This window comes from Convolutriloba macropyga, chromosome 15, assembly GCF_964194025.1.
Source record: "Convolutriloba macropyga chromosome 15, txConMacr16.3, whole genome shotgun sequence".
NCBI lineage: Eukaryota > Metazoa > Xenacoelomorpha > Acoela > Convolutidae > Convolutriloba > Convolutriloba macropyga.
The window spans coordinates 39,142,733-39,161,345 of record NC_134482.1 but is presented as its reverse complement, the minus strand read 5'-3'; the positions used below and the strand labels follow the sequence as shown (position 1 = coordinate 39,161,345).

General features: G+C 41.7%; 2 protein-coding genes across 2 annotated transcripts in view; one reads left to right on the top strand and one right to left on the bottom strand.

The window, feature by feature from the left end:
- Positions 1 to 18,613, bottom strand: part of LOC142354058 (uncharacterized) — a 469,891-nt gene that overhangs the window by 93,975 nt on the left and 357,303 nt on the right. The window lies entirely within an intron of this gene.
- The window catches only part of LOC142354188 (beta-secretase 1-like), a 30,424-nt gene continuing 29,404 nt past the window's right edge, over positions 17,594 to 18,613 (top strand). Inside the window, exon 1 of the mRNA XM_075406445.1 lies at positions 17,594 to 17,623. Coding sequence (XP_075262560.1) covers positions 17,594 to 17,623 — 30 coding nt within the window. The remainder of the gene's footprint in view (positions 17,624 to 18,613) is intronic.

Sequence of the window (18,613 nt, the reverse complement as noted above, 5' to 3'; positions counted from 1 at the left end):
TAAAATTATAGTCTAAAATTAAAGTCGAGTAACTTCTTGCTCTGCATTTCTAAATTTAACTTTAAAATTAAATAAATTTGCAGTTTTATTTGTTTACTTTAATACCATTTTCTTTCAAAAAAAAATCTCTTAAAATATAAGTAACTTAACAGTGGCAGTGTTGCTAATTTTTCCATTTTTACTTTTCCTTTTTCACTTCAACTTGTAAATACTATTTCTATGAATTGAAATGCCCAAAAAAACTTTCAAAAAGTAACAATAAAACGTCAGGTATGTAACTCAATCCGCGCAGATATTGTAGATTGAGAAAAAGAAAAGAACTATAGGCGATACAGGGCTAATATATTAAAAAGAACATTCACTCTAAATTCAATTTGATCGCTAGATAGTACGTATATGACTATTGCAACTGAAGCTATTCCCATTGAACCAGATTTTCCCCTATTTTTCCAATTTTTCCCCGGTTTCAATTCCCCCCAGTGGCTTCGGCTATCAACCGGAGTAGACTTTAAGTACCACTTGACTAGCACGCATCAACAAAATAATCAACCGGCGGGTATTGTCCCCCCCCCCCACTCTCCTTCTCTACCTGTTTTTTACCAACTTGTATAGAAAAAAAGACATTAAAATTATGGTTAATGAATGACAGAAACATTAAACGATGCGATACATTTATACTATATCCAGCTATATTATGTCGAAATAAAGCAAGAATTTAGTTGATCTCGTTTTTTTTAAGTTATAAATTATAAGTTAGAAATAGAGTTATTTTTTCTAACTTATTTTTAACTTAGAACTTATTTTTAAGTTAGAAATAGAGTTATAAATTATAGCCTTTCTTCTTTAACTATGTGTAGAATACGTTGAGCCTGTTTGTGACTGGTTATAACTAGTGATAATAAATGAGATATGAATAAATCAGGTTAAGTACTCAATTCAATGGACAATACGTGACAGGCGTGAATGAAGGCTAGATTGAATTGAAGTATAGTTATTGCTTCTCATTGTATATAGAACTGCAGCTGACCATGAAATCCATTTAAGTATTTTAACATAGATTTGAGAATCTTTCTAGCAGCTAGTTTTTCATGTTTTTATTCCCGGATCATAATAAAATTGTAAATCAGCGCTGAATCAGAGCAATTCTCAGTCTGTGTTTTTACTATGAACAGATTATGATCATGTCACTTTTTACCCTGTTTAGAAAAAAATCAGAGTAAAAAAGGCTCTATGAAAACACGCTGAGCAGACCAAGATCCAATTCTTCATTAAGAATTGATCATCAGAATTCTCAAAATTCTCATTAACTTTTTTGCAGCTAGCACGATAAAATACTTTTATTTTTTTTTAAAATACAATAAAACAAAATACAATAAAACAACTTTTCTTGCACAATTTGTTTCGCAAACATATTTTAAAAAATTTGGATGTTTTTGTACTTGACACCCCAGCCCCCTCCCAGTTCTCTTCGTTTTTAATACAAAACAGGAACTTGCGGTTGAAAGTAATTCGAACTCACCACTAAGCTTTAGGGCTACAGACGGAAAAAATGTTTACAGTATATTAAAAAACCCCAACCCTAGTGCCAAAGCAAATCAGTACTGAAACGCTATATTCTAATTGTATATCGTCTGCTCAGTACTCTATCCGTTTATCTAAAGAGTATCTTGGCGAACCTCCTTATTTGCCGTTGATACACCAGATACTCTTCTCTGAAAACAAACTGAGCCTAAAATTTTGAAAACAATTTTTGAATTTTGTTCGATTCACCTTTTGAGCAAAGCGATGACATTTCATATCTTAAAAAAAAGCAAGTAAGTGTTGATCATTATAAAAAGTGCACACAAAAATCAGTAAACACACGCCGAGTGCCTGAAATCTGATAAAATCCTCAGTTTTGAGTTTTAATTGTTGATATTTGCATTTTTCATTTCAGATTGTTGTGTATTATTGAAGGAAACCCGGACCTAACGCCAAGTCAATTTCAGTACTGGGCAAGTCTAATTCCAAGTCTTCTTTCATTACTGATTCAGAACCATGATCATGTCACTTTTTACACTTGGCAGTCTAAATCCAAGTCTGGGCTGAGACTTGGCAAGTCTAATCCAAGTCTGATTTAAGACTTGGCAATTCTTAATCCAAGTCTGATTTAAGACTTGGCAATTCTTAATCCAAGTCTGATTTAAGACTTGGCAATTCTTAATCCAAGTCTGATTTAAGACTTGGCAATTCTTAATCCAAGTCTGATTTAAGACTTGGCAATTCTTAATCCAAGTCTGATTTAAGACTTGGCAATTCTTAATCCAAGTCTCGGCTAGCCGAAAAAATCGCCTAAAATAGCCGGAAAAACGTCAAAAATAGCCGGGAAAACGTCAAAAATAGCAGAAAAAAACGTCAAAAATAGCCGAAAAAAACGTCAAAAATAGCCGGGAAAACGTCAAAAATAGCCGAAAAAAACGTCAAAAATAGCCGGGAAAACGTCAAAAATAGCCGAAAAAAACGTCAAAAATAGCCGAAAAAAACGTCAAAAATAGCTGAAAAAAACGTCAAAAATAGCCGGGAAAACGTCAAAAATAGCCGAAAAAAACGTCAAAAATAGCCGGGAAAACGTCAAAAATAGCCGAAAAAAACGTCAAAAATAGCCAAAAATAACGTCAAAAATAGCAGAAAAAAGTGCCTAAAATAGCCGGGGAAACGTCAAAAACAGCCGAAAAAAACGTCAAAAATAGCCGGGAAAACGTCAAAAATAGCCGAAAAAAACGTCAAAAATAGCCGAAAAAACCGTCAAAAATAGCAGAAAAAAGTGCCTAAAATAGCCGGGGAAACGTCAAAAACGCCTCAACTTAGTCTAAAAGCTCAGAGAAAATCAGGGTCCGTCAACACTCAATTGGCCGCAAGCGACCAAAAAATATAAAAAGATATAAAGGCATCAGAGCTGATTTTTTTTTTCGTTTTTGACCCAGAGCAGGAATAATACAATTTTTTATGGCAAGTATGAATGGTCGGTTTTTGGGTCAAAACCAAAAAAAAAACAACTTAAGAAGAACAAGAAAAAGAAAATAGAGGCATCGTATTCGAGATATAAAGGCATCAGAGCTGATTTTTTTTTCGTTTTTGACCCAGAGCAGGAATAATACAATTTTTTATGGCAAGTAAAGTATGAATGGTCGGTTTTTGGGTCAAAACGAAAAAAAAACAACTTAAGAAGAACAAGAAAAAGAAAATAGAGGCATCGTATTCGAGATATAAAGGCATCAGAGCTGATTTTTTTTTCGTTTTTGACCCAGAGCAGGAATAATACAATTTTTTATGGCAAGTAAAGTATGAATGGTCGGTTTTTGGGTCAAAACGAAAAAAAACAACTTAAGAAGAACAAGAAAAAGAAAATAGAGGCATCGTATTTGAGATATAAAGGCATCAGAGCTGATTTTTTTTTCGTTTTTGACCCAGAGCAGGAATAATACAATTTTTTATGGCAAGTAAAGTATGAATGGTCGGTTTTTGGGTCAAAACGAAAAAAAACAACTTAAGAAGAACAAGAAAAATAAAATAGAGGCATCGTATTCGAGATATAAAGGCATCAGAGCTGTTTTTTTTCGCTTTTGACTTTTTTTCCTTCTTTTCGCAAAACCGATCGAAAAAATCTTCTTTTGGCAAAATCGATCGCAAATATCTTCTTTTCGCAAAACCTTCTTTCGATAATATCTTTTCGCAAAATCGATCGCAAATACCTTCATTTCGCAATACCTTCTTTCGAAAATATCTTCGTTTCGCAAAATCGATCGCAAATACCTTCATTTCGTAAAATCGATCGCAAATATCTTCTTTTCGCAATACCTTCGTTTCGCAAAATTGATCGCAAATACCTTCATTTCGCAAAAACTTCTTTCGAAAATATCTTCTTTTTGCAAAATCGATCGCAAAAAACCTTCATTTCGCAATACCTTCTTTCAAAAATATCTTCGTTTCGCAAAATCGATCGCAAATACCTTCGTTTCGTAAAATCGATCGCAAATATCTTCTTTTCGCAATACCTTCGTTTCGCAAAATCGATCGCAAATACCTTCATTTCGCAAGACCTTCTTTCGAAAATATCTTCGTTTCGCAAAATCGATCGCAAATACCTTCATTTCGTAAAATCGATCGCAAATATCTTCTTTTCGCAATACCTTCGTTTCGCAAAATCGATCGCAAATACCTTCATTTCGCGAAAACTTTTTCGAAAATATCTTCTTTTCGCAAAATCGATCGCAAATACCTTCATTTCGTAAAATCGATCGCAAATATCTTCTTTTCGCAATACCTTAGTTTCGCAAAATCGATCGCAAATACCTTCATTTCGCAAAACCGTCTTTCGAAAATATCTTCTTTTCGCAAAATCGATCGCAAATATCTTCTTTTCGCAATACCTTCGTTTCGCAAAATCGATCGCAAATACCTTCATTTCGCAAAAACTTCTTTCGAAAATATCTTCTTTTCGCAAAATCGATCGCAAATACCTTCATTTCGTAAAATCGATCGCAAATATCTTCTTTTCGCAATACCTTCGTTTCGCAAAATCGATCGCAAATACCTTCATTTCGCAAAAACTTCTTTCGAAAATATCTTCTTTTCGCAAAATCGATCGCAAACACCTTCATTTCGTAAAATCGATCGCAAATATCTTCTTTTCGCAATACCTTCGTTTCGCAAAATCGATCGCAAATACCTTCATTTCGCAAAACCTTCTTTCGAAAATATCTTCTTTTCGCAAAGTCGATCGCAAATACCTTCATTTCGTAAAACCGATCGCAAATATCTTCTTTTCGCAATACCTTCGTTTCGCAAAATCGATCGCAAATACCTTCATTTCGCAATACCTTCTTTCGAAAATATCTTCGTTTCGCAAAATCGATCGCAAATACCTTCATTTCGTAAAATCGATCGCAAATATCTTCTTTTCGCAATACCTTCGTTTCGCAAAATCGATCGCAAATACCTTCATTTCGCAAAAACTTCTTTCGAAAATATCTTCTTTTCGCAAAATCGATCGAAAATACCTTCATTTCGTAAAATCGATCGCAAATATCTTCTTTTCGCAATACCTTCGTTTCGCAAAATCGATCGCAAATACCTTCATTTCGCAAAACCTTCTTTCGAAAATATCTTCTTTTTGCAAAATCGATCGCAAATACCTTCATTTCGTAAAATCGATCGCAAATATCTTCTTTTCGCAATACCTTCGTTTCGCAAAATCGATCGCAAATACCTTCATTTCGCAATACCTTCTTTCGAAAATATCTTCTTTTCGCAAAATCGATCGCAAATACCTTCATTTCGTAAAATCGATCGCAAATATCTTCTTTTCGCAATACCTTCGTTTCGCAAAATCGATCGCAAATACCTTCATTTTGCAAAAACTTCTTTCGAAAATATCTTTTCGCAAAATCGATCGCAAATACCTTCATTTCGTAAAATCGATCGCAAATATCTTCTTTTCGCAATACCTTCGTTTCGCAAAATCGATCGCAAATACCTTCATTTCGCAAAACCTTCTTTCGAAAATATCTTCTTTTCGCAAAATCGATCGCAAATACCTTCATTTCGTAAAATCGATCGCAAATATCTTCTTTTCGCAATACCTTCGTTTCGCAAAATCGATCGCAAATACCTTCATTTCGCAATACCTTCTTTCGAAATGATCTTCGTTTCGCAAAATCGATCGCAAATACCTTCATTTCGTAAAATCGATCGCAAATATCTTCTTTTCGCAATACCTTCGTTTCGCAAAATCGATCGCAAATACCTTCATTTCGCAAAAACTTCTTTCGAAAATATCTTCTTTTCGCAAAATCGATCGCAAATACCTTCATTCCGTAAAATCGATCGCAAATATCTTCTTTTCGCAATACCTTCGTTTCGCAAAATCGATCGCAATTACCTTCATTTCGCAAAAACTTCTTTCGAAAATATCTTCTTTTCGCAAAATCGATCGCAAACACCTTCATTTCGTAAAATCGATCGCAAATATCTTCTTTTCGCAATACCTTCGTTTCGCAAAATCGATCGCAAATACCTTCATTTCGCAAAACCTTCTTTCGAAAATATCTTCTTTTTGCAAAATCGATCGCAAATACCTTCATTTCGTAAAATCGATCGCAAATATCTTCTTTTCGCAATACCTTCGTTTCGCAAAATCGATCGCAAATACCTTCATTTCGCAATACCTTCTTTCGAAAATATCTTCTTTTCGCAAAATCGATCGCAAATACCTTCATTTCGTAAAATCGATCGCAAATATCTTCTTTTCGCAATACCTTCGTTTCGCAAAATCGATCGCAAATACCTTCATTTTGCAAAAACTTCTTTCGAAAATATCTTCTTTTCGCAAAATCGATCGCAAATACCTTCATTTCGTAAAATCGATCGCAAATATCTTCTTTTCGCAATACCTTCGTTTCGCAAAATCGATCGCAAATACCTTCATTTCGCAAAACCTTCTTTCGAAAATATCTTCTTTTCGCAAAATCGATCGCAAATACCTTCATTTCGTAAAATCGATCGCAAATATCTTCTTTTCGCAATACCTTCGTTTCGCAAAATCGATCGCAAATACCTTCATTTCGCAATACCTTCTTTCGAAATTATCTTCGTTTCGCAAAATCGATCGCAAATACCTTCATTTCGCAAAAACTTCTTTCGAAAATATCTTCTTTTCGCAAAATCGATCGCAAATACCTTCATTTCGTAAAATCGATCGCAAATATCTTCTTTTCGCAATACCTTCGTTTCGCAAAATCGATCGCAAATACCTTCATTTCGCAATACCTTCTTTCGAAATTATCTTCGTTTCGCAAAATCGATCGCAAATACCTTCATTTCGCAAAAACTTCTTTCGAAAATATCTTCTTTTCGCAAAATCGATCGCAAATACCTTCATTTCGTAAAATCGATCGCAAATATCTTCTTTTCGCAATACCTTCGTTTCGCAAAATCGATCGCAAATACCTTCATTTCGCAATACCTTCGTTTCGCAAAATCGATCGCAAATACCTTCATTTCGCAAAACCTTCTTTCGAAAATATCTTCTTTTCGCAAAATCGATCGCAAATACCTTCATTTCGTAAAATCGATCGCAAATATCTTCTTTTCGCAATACCTTCGTTTCGCAAAATCGATCGCAAATACCTTCATTTCGCAATACCTTCTTTTCGCAAAATCGATCGCAAATACCTTCATTTCGCAAAAACTTCTTTCGAAAATATCTTCTTTTCGCAAAATCGATCGCAAATACCTTCATTTCGTAAAATCGATCGCAAATATCTTCTTTTCGCAATACCTTCGTTTCGCAAAATCGATCGCAAATACCTTCATTTCGCAATACCTTCTTTTTGCAAAATCGATCGCAAATACCTTCATTTCGTAAAATCGATCGCAAATATCTTCTTTTCGCAATACCTTCGTTTCGCAAAATCGATCGCAAATACCTTCATTTCGCAATACCTTCTTTCGAAATTATCTTCGTTTCGCAAAATCGATCGCAAATACCTTCATTTCGCAAAAACTTCTTTCGAAAATATCTTCTTTTCGCAAAATCGATCGCAAACACCTTCATTTCGTAAAATCGATCGCAAATATCTTCTTTTCGCAATACCTTCGTTTCGCAAAATCGATCGCAAATACCTTCATTTCGCAAAACCTTCTTTCGAAAATATCTTCTTTTTGCAAAATCGATCGCAAATACCTTCATTTCGTAAAATCGATCGCAAATATCTTCTTTTCGCAATACCTTCGTTTCGCAAAATCGATCGCAAATACCTTCATTTCGCAATACCTTCTTTCGAAAATATCTTCTTTTCGCAAAATCGATCGCAAATACCTTCATTTCGTAAAATCGATCGCAAATATCTTCTTTTCGCAATACCTTCGTTTCGCAAAATCGATCGCAAATACCTTCATTTTGCAAAAACTTCTTTCGAAAATATCTTCTTTTCGCAAAATCGATCGCAAATACCTTCATTTCGTAAAATCGATCGCAAATATCTTCTTTTCGCAATACCTTCGTTTCGCAAAATCGATCGCAAATACCTTCATTTCGCAATACCTTCTTTCGAAATTATCTTCGTTTCGCAAAATCGATCGCAAATACCTTCATTTCGCAAAAACTTCTTTCGAAAATATCTTCTTTTCGCAAAATCGATCGCAAACACCTTCATTTCGTAAAATCGATCGCAAATATCTTCTTTTCGCAATACCTTCGTTTCGCAAAATCGATCGCCAATACCTTCATTTCGCAATACCTTCTTTCGAAATTATCTTCGTTTCGCAAAATCGATCGCAAATACCTTCATTTCGCAAAAACTTCTTTCGAAAATATCTTCTTTTCGCAAAATCGATCGCAAATACCTTCATTTCGTAAAATCGATCGCAAATATCTTCTTTTCGCAATACCTTCGTTTCGCAAAATCGATCGCAAATACCTTCATTTCGCAATACCTTCTTTCGAAATTATCTTCGTTTCGCAAAATCGATCGCAAATACCTTCATTTCGCAAAAACTTCTTTCGAAAATATCTTCTTTTCGCAAAATCGATCGCAAATACCTTCATTTCGTAAAATCGATCGCAAATATCTTCTTTTCGCAATACCTTCGTTTCGCAAAATCGATCGCAAATACCTTCATTTCGCAATACCTTCGTTTCGCAAAATCGATCGCAAATACCTTCATTTCGCAAAACCTTCTTTCGAAAATATCTTCTTTTCGCAAAATCGATCGCAAATACCTTCATTTCGTAAAATCGATCGCAAATATCTTCTTTTCGCAATACCTTCGTTTCGCAAAATCGATCGCAAATACCTTCATTTCGCAATACCTTCTTTCGAAATTATCTTCGTTTCGCAAAATCGATCGCAAATACCTTCATTTCGCAAAAACTTCTTTCGAAAATATCTTCTTTTCGCAAAATCGATCGCAAACACCTTCATTTCGTAAAATCGATCGCAAATATCTTCTTTTCGCAATACCTTCGTTTCGCAAAATCGATCGCAAATACCTTCATTTCGCAAAACCTTCTTTCGAAAATATCTTCTTTTTGCAAAATCGATCGCAAATGCCTTCATTTCGTAAAATCAATCGCAAATATCTTCTTTTCGCAATACCTTCGTTTCGCAAAATCGATCGCAAATACCTTCATTTCGCAATACCTTCTTTCGAAAATATCTTCTTTTCGCAAAATCGATCGCAAATACCTTCATTTCGTAAAATCGATCGCAAATATCTTCTTTTCGCAATACCTTCGTTTCGCAAAATCGATCGCAAATACCTTCATTTTGCAAAAACTTCTTTCGAAAATATCTTCTTTTCGCAAAATCGATCGCAAATACCTTCATTTCGTAAAATCGATCGCAAATATCTTCTTTTCGCAATACCTTCGTTTCGCAAAATCGATCGCAAATACCTTCATTTCGCAAAACCTTCTTTCGAAAATATCTTCTTTTCGCAAAATCGATCGCAAATACCTTCATTTCGTAAAATCGATCGCAAATATCTTCTTTTCGCAATACCTTCGTTTCGCAAAATCGATCGCAAATACCTTCATTTCGCAATACCTTCTTTCGAAATTATCTTCGTTTCGCAAAATCGATCGCAAATACCTTCATTTCGTAAAATCGATCGCAAATATCTTCTTTTCGCAATACCTTCGTTTCGCAAAATCGATCGCAAATACCTTCATTTCGCAAAAACTTCTTTCGAAAATATCTTCTTTTCGCAAAATCGATCGCAAATACCTTCATTCCGTAAAATCGATCGCAAATATCTTCTTTTCGCAATACCTTCGTTTCGCAAAATCGATCGCAAATACCTTCATTTCGCAAAAACTTCTTTCGAAAATATCTTCTTTTCGCAAAATCGATCGAAAATACCTTCATTTCGTAAAATCGATCGCAAATATCTTCTTTTCGCAATACCTTCGTTTCGCAAAATTGATCGCAAATACCTTCATTTCGCAAAACCTTCTTTCGAAAATATCTTCTTTTCGCAAAATCGATCGCAAATACCTTCATTTCGTAAAATCGATCGCAAATATCTTCTTTTCGCAATACCTTCGTTTCGCAAAATCGATCGCAAATACCTTCATTTCGCAAAAACTTCTTTCGAAAATATCTTCTTTTTGCAAAATCGATGGCATATACCTTCATTTCGTAAAATCGATCGCAAATATCTTCTTTTCGCAATACCTTCGTTTCGCAAAATCGATCGCAAATACCTTCATTTCGCAAAACCTTCTTTCGAAAATATCTTCTTTTCGCAAAATCGATCGCAAATACCTTCATTTCGTAAAATCGATCGCAAATATCTTCTTTTCGCAATACCTTCGTTTCGCAAAATCGATCGCAATTACCTTCATTTCGCCGAAGTCTGTTTGGTCTGACCAATGGTGGCCAACGTCTGTTTGGTCTGACCAAGGGTGGCCGAAGTCTGTTTGGTCTGAACAATGGTGGCCAACGTCTGTTTGGTCTGACCAAGGGTGGCCAACGTCTGTTTGGTCTGACCAAGGGTGGCCGAAGTCTGTTTGGTCTGACCAATGGTGGGCAAAGTCTCTTTGGTCTGACCAATGGTGGCCAACGTCTGTTTGGTCTGACCAAGGGTAGCCGAAGTCTGTTTGGTCTGACCAATGGTGGGCAAAGTCTGTTTGGTCTGACCAAGGTTGGCCAACGTCTGTTTGGTCTGACCAAGGGTTGCCGAAGTCTGTTTGGTCTGAACAATGGTGGCCAACGTCTGTTTGGTCTGACAAATGGTGGGCTAAGTCTGTTTGGTCTGACCAAGGGTAGCCGAATTCTGTTTGGTCTGACCAATGGTGGGCCAAGTCTGTTTGGTCTGACCAAGGGTGGCCGAAGTCTGTTTGGTCTGAACAATGGTGGCCAACGTCTGTTTGGTCTGACCAAGGGTGGCCGAAGTCTGTTTGGTCTGAACAATGGTGGCCAACGTCTGTTTGGTCTGACCAATGGTGGCTAACGTCTGTTTGGTCTGACCAATTGTGGGCAAAGTCTGTTTGGTCTGACCAATGGTGGGCAAAGTCTTTTTGGTCTGACCAAGGGTGGCCGAAGTCTGTTTGGTCTGAACAATGGTGGCCAACGTCTGTTTGGTCTGACCAAGGGTGGCCGAAATCTGTTTGGTCTGAACAATGGTGGCCAACGTCTGTTTGGTCTGACCAAGGTTGGCCGAAGTCCGTTTGGTCTGACCAAGGGTGGCAAACGTCTGTTTGGTCTGACCAAGGGTTGCCGAAGTCTGTTTGGTCTGAACAATGGTGGCCAACGTCTGTTTGGTCTTACCGATGGTGGCCAACGTCTGGTTGGTCTGACCAAGGGTAGCCAAAGTCTGTTTGGTCTGACCAAGGGTGGCCGAAGTCTGTTTGGTCTGAACAATGGTGGCCAACGTCTGTTTGGTCTGACCAAGGGTGGCCGAAGTCTGTTTGGTCTGACCAAGGGTGGCCAACGTCTGTTTGGTCTGACCAAGGGTTGCCGAAGTCTGTTTGGTCTGAACAATGGTGGCCAACGTCTGTTTGGTCTAACCAATGGTGGCCAAAGTCTGTTTGGTCTGACCAAGGGTAGCCGAAGTCTGTTTGGTCTGACCAATGGTGGGCAAAGTCTGTTTGGTCTGACCATGTTTGGCCAACGTCTGTTTGATCTGACCAAGTGTGGCCGAAGTCTGTTTGGTCTGACCACGGGTGGCCGAAGTCTGTTTGGTCTGAACAATGGTGGCCAACGTCTGTTTGGTCTGACCAAGGGTGGCCAACGTCTGTTTGGTCTGACCAAGGGTGGCCGAAGTCTGTTTGGTCTGAACAATGGTGGCCAACGTCTGTTTGGTCTGACAAATGGTGGCCGAAGTCTGTTTGGTCTGACCACGGGTGGCCGAAGTCTGTTTGGTCTGAACAATGGTGGCCAACGTCCGTTTGGTCTGACCAAGGGTGGCAAACGTCTGTTTGGTCTGACCAAGGGTTGCCGAAGTCTGTTTGGTCTGAACAATGGTGGCCAACGTCTGTTTGGTCTTACCGATGGTGGCCAACGTCTGGTTGGTCTGACCAAGGGTAGCCAAAGTCTGTTTGGTCTGACCAAGGGTGGCCGAAGTCTGTTTGGTCTGAACAATGGTGGCCAACGTCTGTTTGGTCTGACCAAGGGTGGCCGAAGTCTGTTTGGTCTGACCAAGGGTGGCCAACGTCTGTTTGGTCTGACCAAGGGTTGCCGAAGTCTGTTTGGTCTGAACAATGGTGGCCAACGTCTGTTTGGTCTAACCAATGGTGGCCAAAGTCTGTTTGGTCTGACCAAGGGTAGCCGAAGTCTGTTTGGTCTGACCAATGGTGGGCAAAGTCTGTTTGGTCTGACCATGGGTGGCCAACGTCTGTTTGGTCTGACCAAGGGTGGCCGAAGTCTGTTTGGTCTGACCACGGGTGGCCGAAGTCTGTTTGGTCTGAACAATGGTGGCCAACGTCTGTTTGGTCTGACCAAGGGTGGCCAACGTCTGTTTGGTCTGACCAAGGGTGGCCGAAGTCTGTTTGGACTGACCAAGGGTAGCCGAAGTCTGTTTGGTCTGACCAATGGTGGGCAAAGTCTGTTTGGTCTGACCAAGGGTAGCCGAAGTCTGTTTGGTCTGACCAATGGTGGGCAAAGACTGTTTGGTCTGACCAAGGGTGGCCGAAGTCTGTTTGGTCTGAACAATGGTGGCCAACGTCTGTTTGGTCTGACCAAGGGTGGCCGAAATCTGTTTGGTCTGACCAAGGGTGGCCGAAATCTGTTTGGTCTGAACAATGGTGGCCAACGTCTGTTTGGTCTGACCAAGGGTGGCCGAAGTCTGTTTGGTCTGACCAAGGGTGGCAAACGTCTGTTTGGTCTGACCAAGGGTTGCCGAAGTCTGTTTGGTCTGAACAATGGTGGCCAACGTCTGTTTGGTCTTACCGATGGTGGCCAACGTCTGTTTGGTCTGACCAAGGGTAGCCAAAGTCTGTTTGGTCTGACCAAGGGTGGCCGAATTCTGTTTGATCTGAACAATGGTGGCCAACGTCTGTTTGGTCTGACCAAGGGTGGCCGAAGTCTGTTTGGTCTGACCAAGGGTGGCCAACGTCTGTTTGGTCTGACCAAGGGTTGCCGAAGTCTGTTTGGTCTGAACAATGGTGGCCAACGTCTGTTTGGTCTAACCAATGGTGGCCAACGTCTGTTTGGTCTGACCAAGGGTAGCCGAAGTCTGTTTGGTCTGACCAATGGTGGGCAAAGTCTGTTTGGTCTGACCATGGGTGGCCAACGTCTGTTTGGTCTGACCAAGGGTGGCCGAAGTCTGTTTGGTCTTACCAAGGGTGGCCGAAGTCTGTTTGGTCTGACCAAGGGTGGCCAACGTCTGTTTGGTCTGACCAAGGGTGGCCGAAGTCTGTTTGGTCTGACCAAGGGTAGCCGAAGTCTGTTTGGTCTGACCAATGGTGGGCAAAGTCTGTTTGGTCTGACCAAGGGTAGCCGAAGTCTGTTTGGTCTGACCAATGGTGGGCAAAGTCTGTTTGGTCTGACCAAGGGTGGCCAACGTCTGTTTGGTCTGACCAAGGGTGGCCGAAGTCTGTTTGGTCTGACCAAGGGTGGCCGAAGTCTGTTTGGTCTGACCAATGGTGGGCAAAGTCTCTTTGGTCTGACCAATGGTGGCCAACGTCTGTTTGGTCTGACCAAGGGTAGCCGAAGTCTGTTTGGTCTGACCAAGGGTGGGCAAAGTCTGTTTGGTCTGACCAAGGGTGGCCAACGTCTGTTTGGTCTGACCAAGGGTTGCCGAAGTCTGTTTGGTCTGAACAATGGTGGCCAACGTCTGTTTGGTCTGACCAATGGTGGAAAACGTCTGTTTGGTCTGACCAAGGGTAGCCGAAGTCTGTTTGGTCTGACCAATGGTGGGCAAAGTCTGTTTGGTCTGACCAAGGCTGGCCGAAGTCTGTTTGGTCTGAACAATGGTGGCCAACGTCTGTTTGGTCTGACCAAGGGTGACCGAAATCTGTTTGTTCTGACCAATGATGGGCAAAGTCTGTTTGGTCTGACCAAGGGTGGCCAACGTCTGTTTGGTCTGACCAAGGGTTGCCGAAGTCTGTTTGGTCTGAACAATGGTGGCCAACGTCTGTTTGGTCTAACCAATGGTGGCCAACGTCTGTTTGGTCTGACCAAGGGTAGCCGAAGTCTGTTTGGTCTGACCAATGGTGGGCAAAGTCTGTTTGGTCTGACCAAGGGTGGCCAACGTCTGTTTGGTCTGACCAAGGGTGGCCGAAGTCTGTTTGGTCTGACCAAGGGTGGCCGAAGTCTGTTTGGTCTGAACAATGGTGGCCAACGTCTGTTTGGTCTTACCGATGGTTGCCAACGTCTGTTTGGTCTGACCAAGGGTAGCCGAAGTCTGTTTGGTCTGACCAATGGTGGGCAAAGTCTGGTCTGACCAAGGGTGGCCAACGTCTGTTTGGTCTGACCAAGGGTGGCCGAAGTCTGTTTGGTCTGACCAGTGGTGGCCGAAGTCTGTTTGGTCTGACCAATGGTGGGCAAAGTCTGTTTGGTCTGACCAAGGGTGGCCAACGTCTGTTTGGTCTGAACAATGGTGGCCGAAGTCTGTTTGGTCTGAACAATGGTGGCCAACGTCTGTTTGGTCTGACCAAGGGCGGCCAACGTCTGTTTGGACTGACCAAGGGTGGCCGAAGTCTGTTTGGTCTGACCAAGGGTAGCCGAAGTCTGTTTGGTCTGACCAATGGTGGGCAAAGTCTGTTTGGTCTGACCAAGGGTAGCCGAAGTCTGTTTGGTCTGACCAATGGTGGGCAAAGTCTGTTTAGTCTGACCAAGGGTGGCCAACGTCTTTTTGGTCTGACCAAGGGTGGCCGAAGTCTGTTTGGTCTGACCAAGGGTAGCCGAAGTCTGTTTGGTCTGACCAATGGTGGGCAAAGTCTGTTTGGTCTGACCAAGGGTAGCCGAAGTCTGTTTGGTCTGACCAATGGTGGGCAAAGTCTCTTTGGTCTGACCAATGGTGGCCAACGTCTGTTTGGTCTGACCAAGGGTAGCCGAAGTCTGTTTGGTCTGACCAATGGTGGGCAAAGTCTGTTTGGTCTGACCAAGGGTGGCCAACGTCTGTTTGGTCTGACCAAGGGTTGCCGAAGTCTGTTTGGTCTGAACAATGGTGGCCAACGTCTGTTTGGTCTGACCAATGGTGGGCAAAGTCTCTTTGGTCTAACCAATGGTGGCCAACGTCTGTTTGGTCTGACCAAGGGTAGCCGAAGTCTGTTTGGTCTGACCAATGGTGGGCAAAGTCTGTTTGGTCTGACCAAGGGTGGCCAACGTCTGTTTGGTCTGACCAAGGGTAGCCGAAGTCTGTTTGGTCTGACCAATGGTGGGCAAAGTCTGTTTGGTCTGACCAAGGCTGGCCGAAGTCTGTTTGGTCTGAACAATGGTGGCCAACGTCTGTTTGGTCTGACCAAGGGTGACCGAAGTCTGTTTGTTCTGACCAATGGTGGGCAAAGTCTGTTTGGTCTGACCAAGGGTGGCCAACGTCTGTTTGGTCTGACCAAGGGTTGCCGAAGTCTGTTTGGTCTGAACAATGGTGGCCAACGTCTGTTTGGTCTAACCAATGGTGGCCAACGTCTGTTTGGTCTGACCAAGGGTAGCCGAAGTCTGTTTGGTCTGACCAATGGTGGGCAAAGTCTGTTTGGTCTGACCAAGTGTGGCCAACGTCTGTTTGGTCTGACCAAGGGTGGCCGAAGTCTGTTTGGTCTGACCAAGGGTGGCCGAAGTCTGTTTGGTCTGAACAATGGTGGCCAACGTCTGTTTGGTCTTACCGATGGTTGCCAACGTCTGTTTGGTCTGACCAAGGGTAGCCGAAGTCTGTTTGGTCTGACCAATGGTGGGCAAAGTCTGGTCTGACCAAGGGTGGCCAACGTCTGTTTGGTCTGACCAAGGGTGGCCGAAGTCTGTTTGGTCTGACCAGTGGTGGCCGAAGTCTGTTTGGTCTGACCAATGGTGGGCAAAGTCTGTTTGGTCTGACCAAGGGTGGCCAACGTCTGTTTGGTCTGAACAATGGTGGCCGAAGTCTGTTTGGTCTGAACAATGGTGGCCAACGTCTGTTTGGTCTGACCAAGGGTGGCCAACGTCTGTTTGGTCTGACCAAGGGTGGCCGAAGTCTGTTTGGTCTGACCAAGGGTAGCCGAAGTCTGTTTGGTCTGACCAATGGTGGGCAAAGTCTGTTTGGTCTGACCAAGGGTAGCTGAAGTCTGTTTGGTCTGACCAATGGTGGGCAAAGTCTGTTTGGTCTGACCAAGGGCGGCCGAAGTCTGTTTGGTCTGAACAATGGTGGCCAACGTCTGTTTGGTCTGACCAAGGGTGGCCGAAGTCTGTTTGTTCTGACCAATGTTGGCCAACGTCTGTTTGGTCTGACCAATGGTGGCCAACGTCTGTTTGGTCTGACCAAGGGTAGCCGAAGTCTGTTTGGTCTGACCAATGGTGGGCAAAGTCTGTTTGGTCTGACCAAGGGTGGCCGAAGTCTGTTTGGTCTGAACAATGGTGGCCAATGTCTGTTTGGTCTGACCAAGGGTGGCCGAAGTCTGTTTGGTCTGAACAATGGTGGCCAACGTCTGTTTGGTCTGACCAAGGGTGGCCAACGTCTGTTTGGTCTGACCAAGGGTGGCCGAAGTCTGTTTGGTCTGACCAAGGGTAGCCGAAGTCTGTTTGGTCTGACCAATGGTGGGCAAAGTCTGTTTGGTCTGACCAAGGGTAGCCGAAGTCTGTTTGGTCTGACCAATGGTGGGCAAAGTCTGTTTGGTCTGACCAAGAGTGGCCGAAGTCTGTTTGGTCTGAACAATGGTGGCCAACGTCTGTTTGGTCTGACCAAGGGTGGCCGAAGTCTGTTTGTTCTGACCAATGGTGGCCAACGTCTGTTTGGTCTGACCAATGGTGGCCAACGTCTGTTTGGTCTTACCGATGGTGGCCAACGTCTGTTTGGTCTGATCAAGGGTAGCCGAAGTCTGTTTGGTCTGACCAATGGTGGGCAAAGTCGGTTTGGTCTGACCAAGGGTGGCCGAAGTCTGTTTGGTCTGACCAATGGTGGGCAAAGTCTGTTTGGTCTGACCAAGGGTGGACAACGTCTGTTTGGTCTGACCAAGGGTGGCCGAAGTCTGTTTGGTCTGAACAATGGTGGCCAACGTCTGTTTGGTCTGACCAAGGGTGGCCAACGTCTGTTTGGTCTGACCAAGGGTGGCCGAAGTCTGTTTGGTCTGACCAAGGGTAGCCGAAGTCTGTTTGTTCTGACCAAGGATGGCCAAAGTCTGATTGGTCTGACCCAGGGTGGCCAAAGTTTGTTTGGTCTGATCAAAGTTGACCAAGACCTGTTTGCTTTACATCCATTTTCTCTTTCTGACGGTTGAAGTCGTTGACCCAGCTTTCTTCTAAACAAAAATTGCAGCAGAAGAAGGAAAAATAAATTAGAGAAAAAAAGCAAATATATACAAGGGCACAGTTTGCTCAGTTTAAAGCAAGTAGTTCATTTATTGAAGAGTTCCGAATGAGTCAATTAAGAAGCTAAGGCAGTGGGCCATGAGATGATTCAAACCATTTGTAGTATGTCGTAAATGACATCTATCCCGACCATGCTCATCAAAGTCAGTCTTCTTAACTAACTTTGGACTTTTGTATCTGTCCTTTAAATGTTCCGCCAAATAAATATTATTGGCTTCGCGTATATTTTTGTCGAAGTCCGCTCGAGGCAGCAACCCACTGAATCGAACTATTCGGGGGTGCAAAGCGCGAATAACAAAAACATAGTTCCGGTAAATTTCGTCGACACTTATACTATTTACATCGTTATCCCCGCAAATAATAAAGATGTGGGTGTAACGGTTTGAGTCCCTCGATCATAGTTCGCAGATGAATTGATCTACGGCCACCCTCGCCGTCATACGAAGGGCTGTAAAAATAAGAACTAAATATAATGAACAGACAAGACTAAGCCATCAATACAAACCGAAGTAAACTTACTGGTAGCGGCATACCCGCTCATTCATCCGCAAAAGCGGGGTTGCGTCTCGGAGATTTGAATCTCCGATAAACACAACTCTAGTCTGCAAAACAGGTCATAATTCAAAATTTTTGGATTTTAAAAAGCAACGAGCACCAACAGCTAGTGCTGTAGGTGCTCTGATGGAAAACTATTAATAGCATAACAGCTTTCAAATGACAATGTTTGGTGGGAAGCAATTAGTCGCGAAGTCAAAACCCGTAACTAGCATTACGAGTTTGCCTTCTAAAACTATTAATAGTAAAATAGTTCTAGTCGCACTTGGTTGTTTTATTAAAATTTTTAAAAAGCAACGAGCACCAACAGCTAGTGCTGTAGATGCTCTGATGGAAAACTATTAATAGCATAATAGCCTTCAAATGACAATATTTGGTGGGAAGCAATTAGTCGCGAAGTCAAAACCCGCAACTAGCGTTACGAGTTAGCCTTCTAAAACTATTAATAGTAAAATAGTTCTAGTCACACTTGGTTGTTTTAATAAAATTTTTTAAAAAGCAACGAGCACCAACAGCTAGTGCTGTAGGTGCTCTGATGGAAAACTATTAATAGCATAACAGCTTTCAAATGACAATGT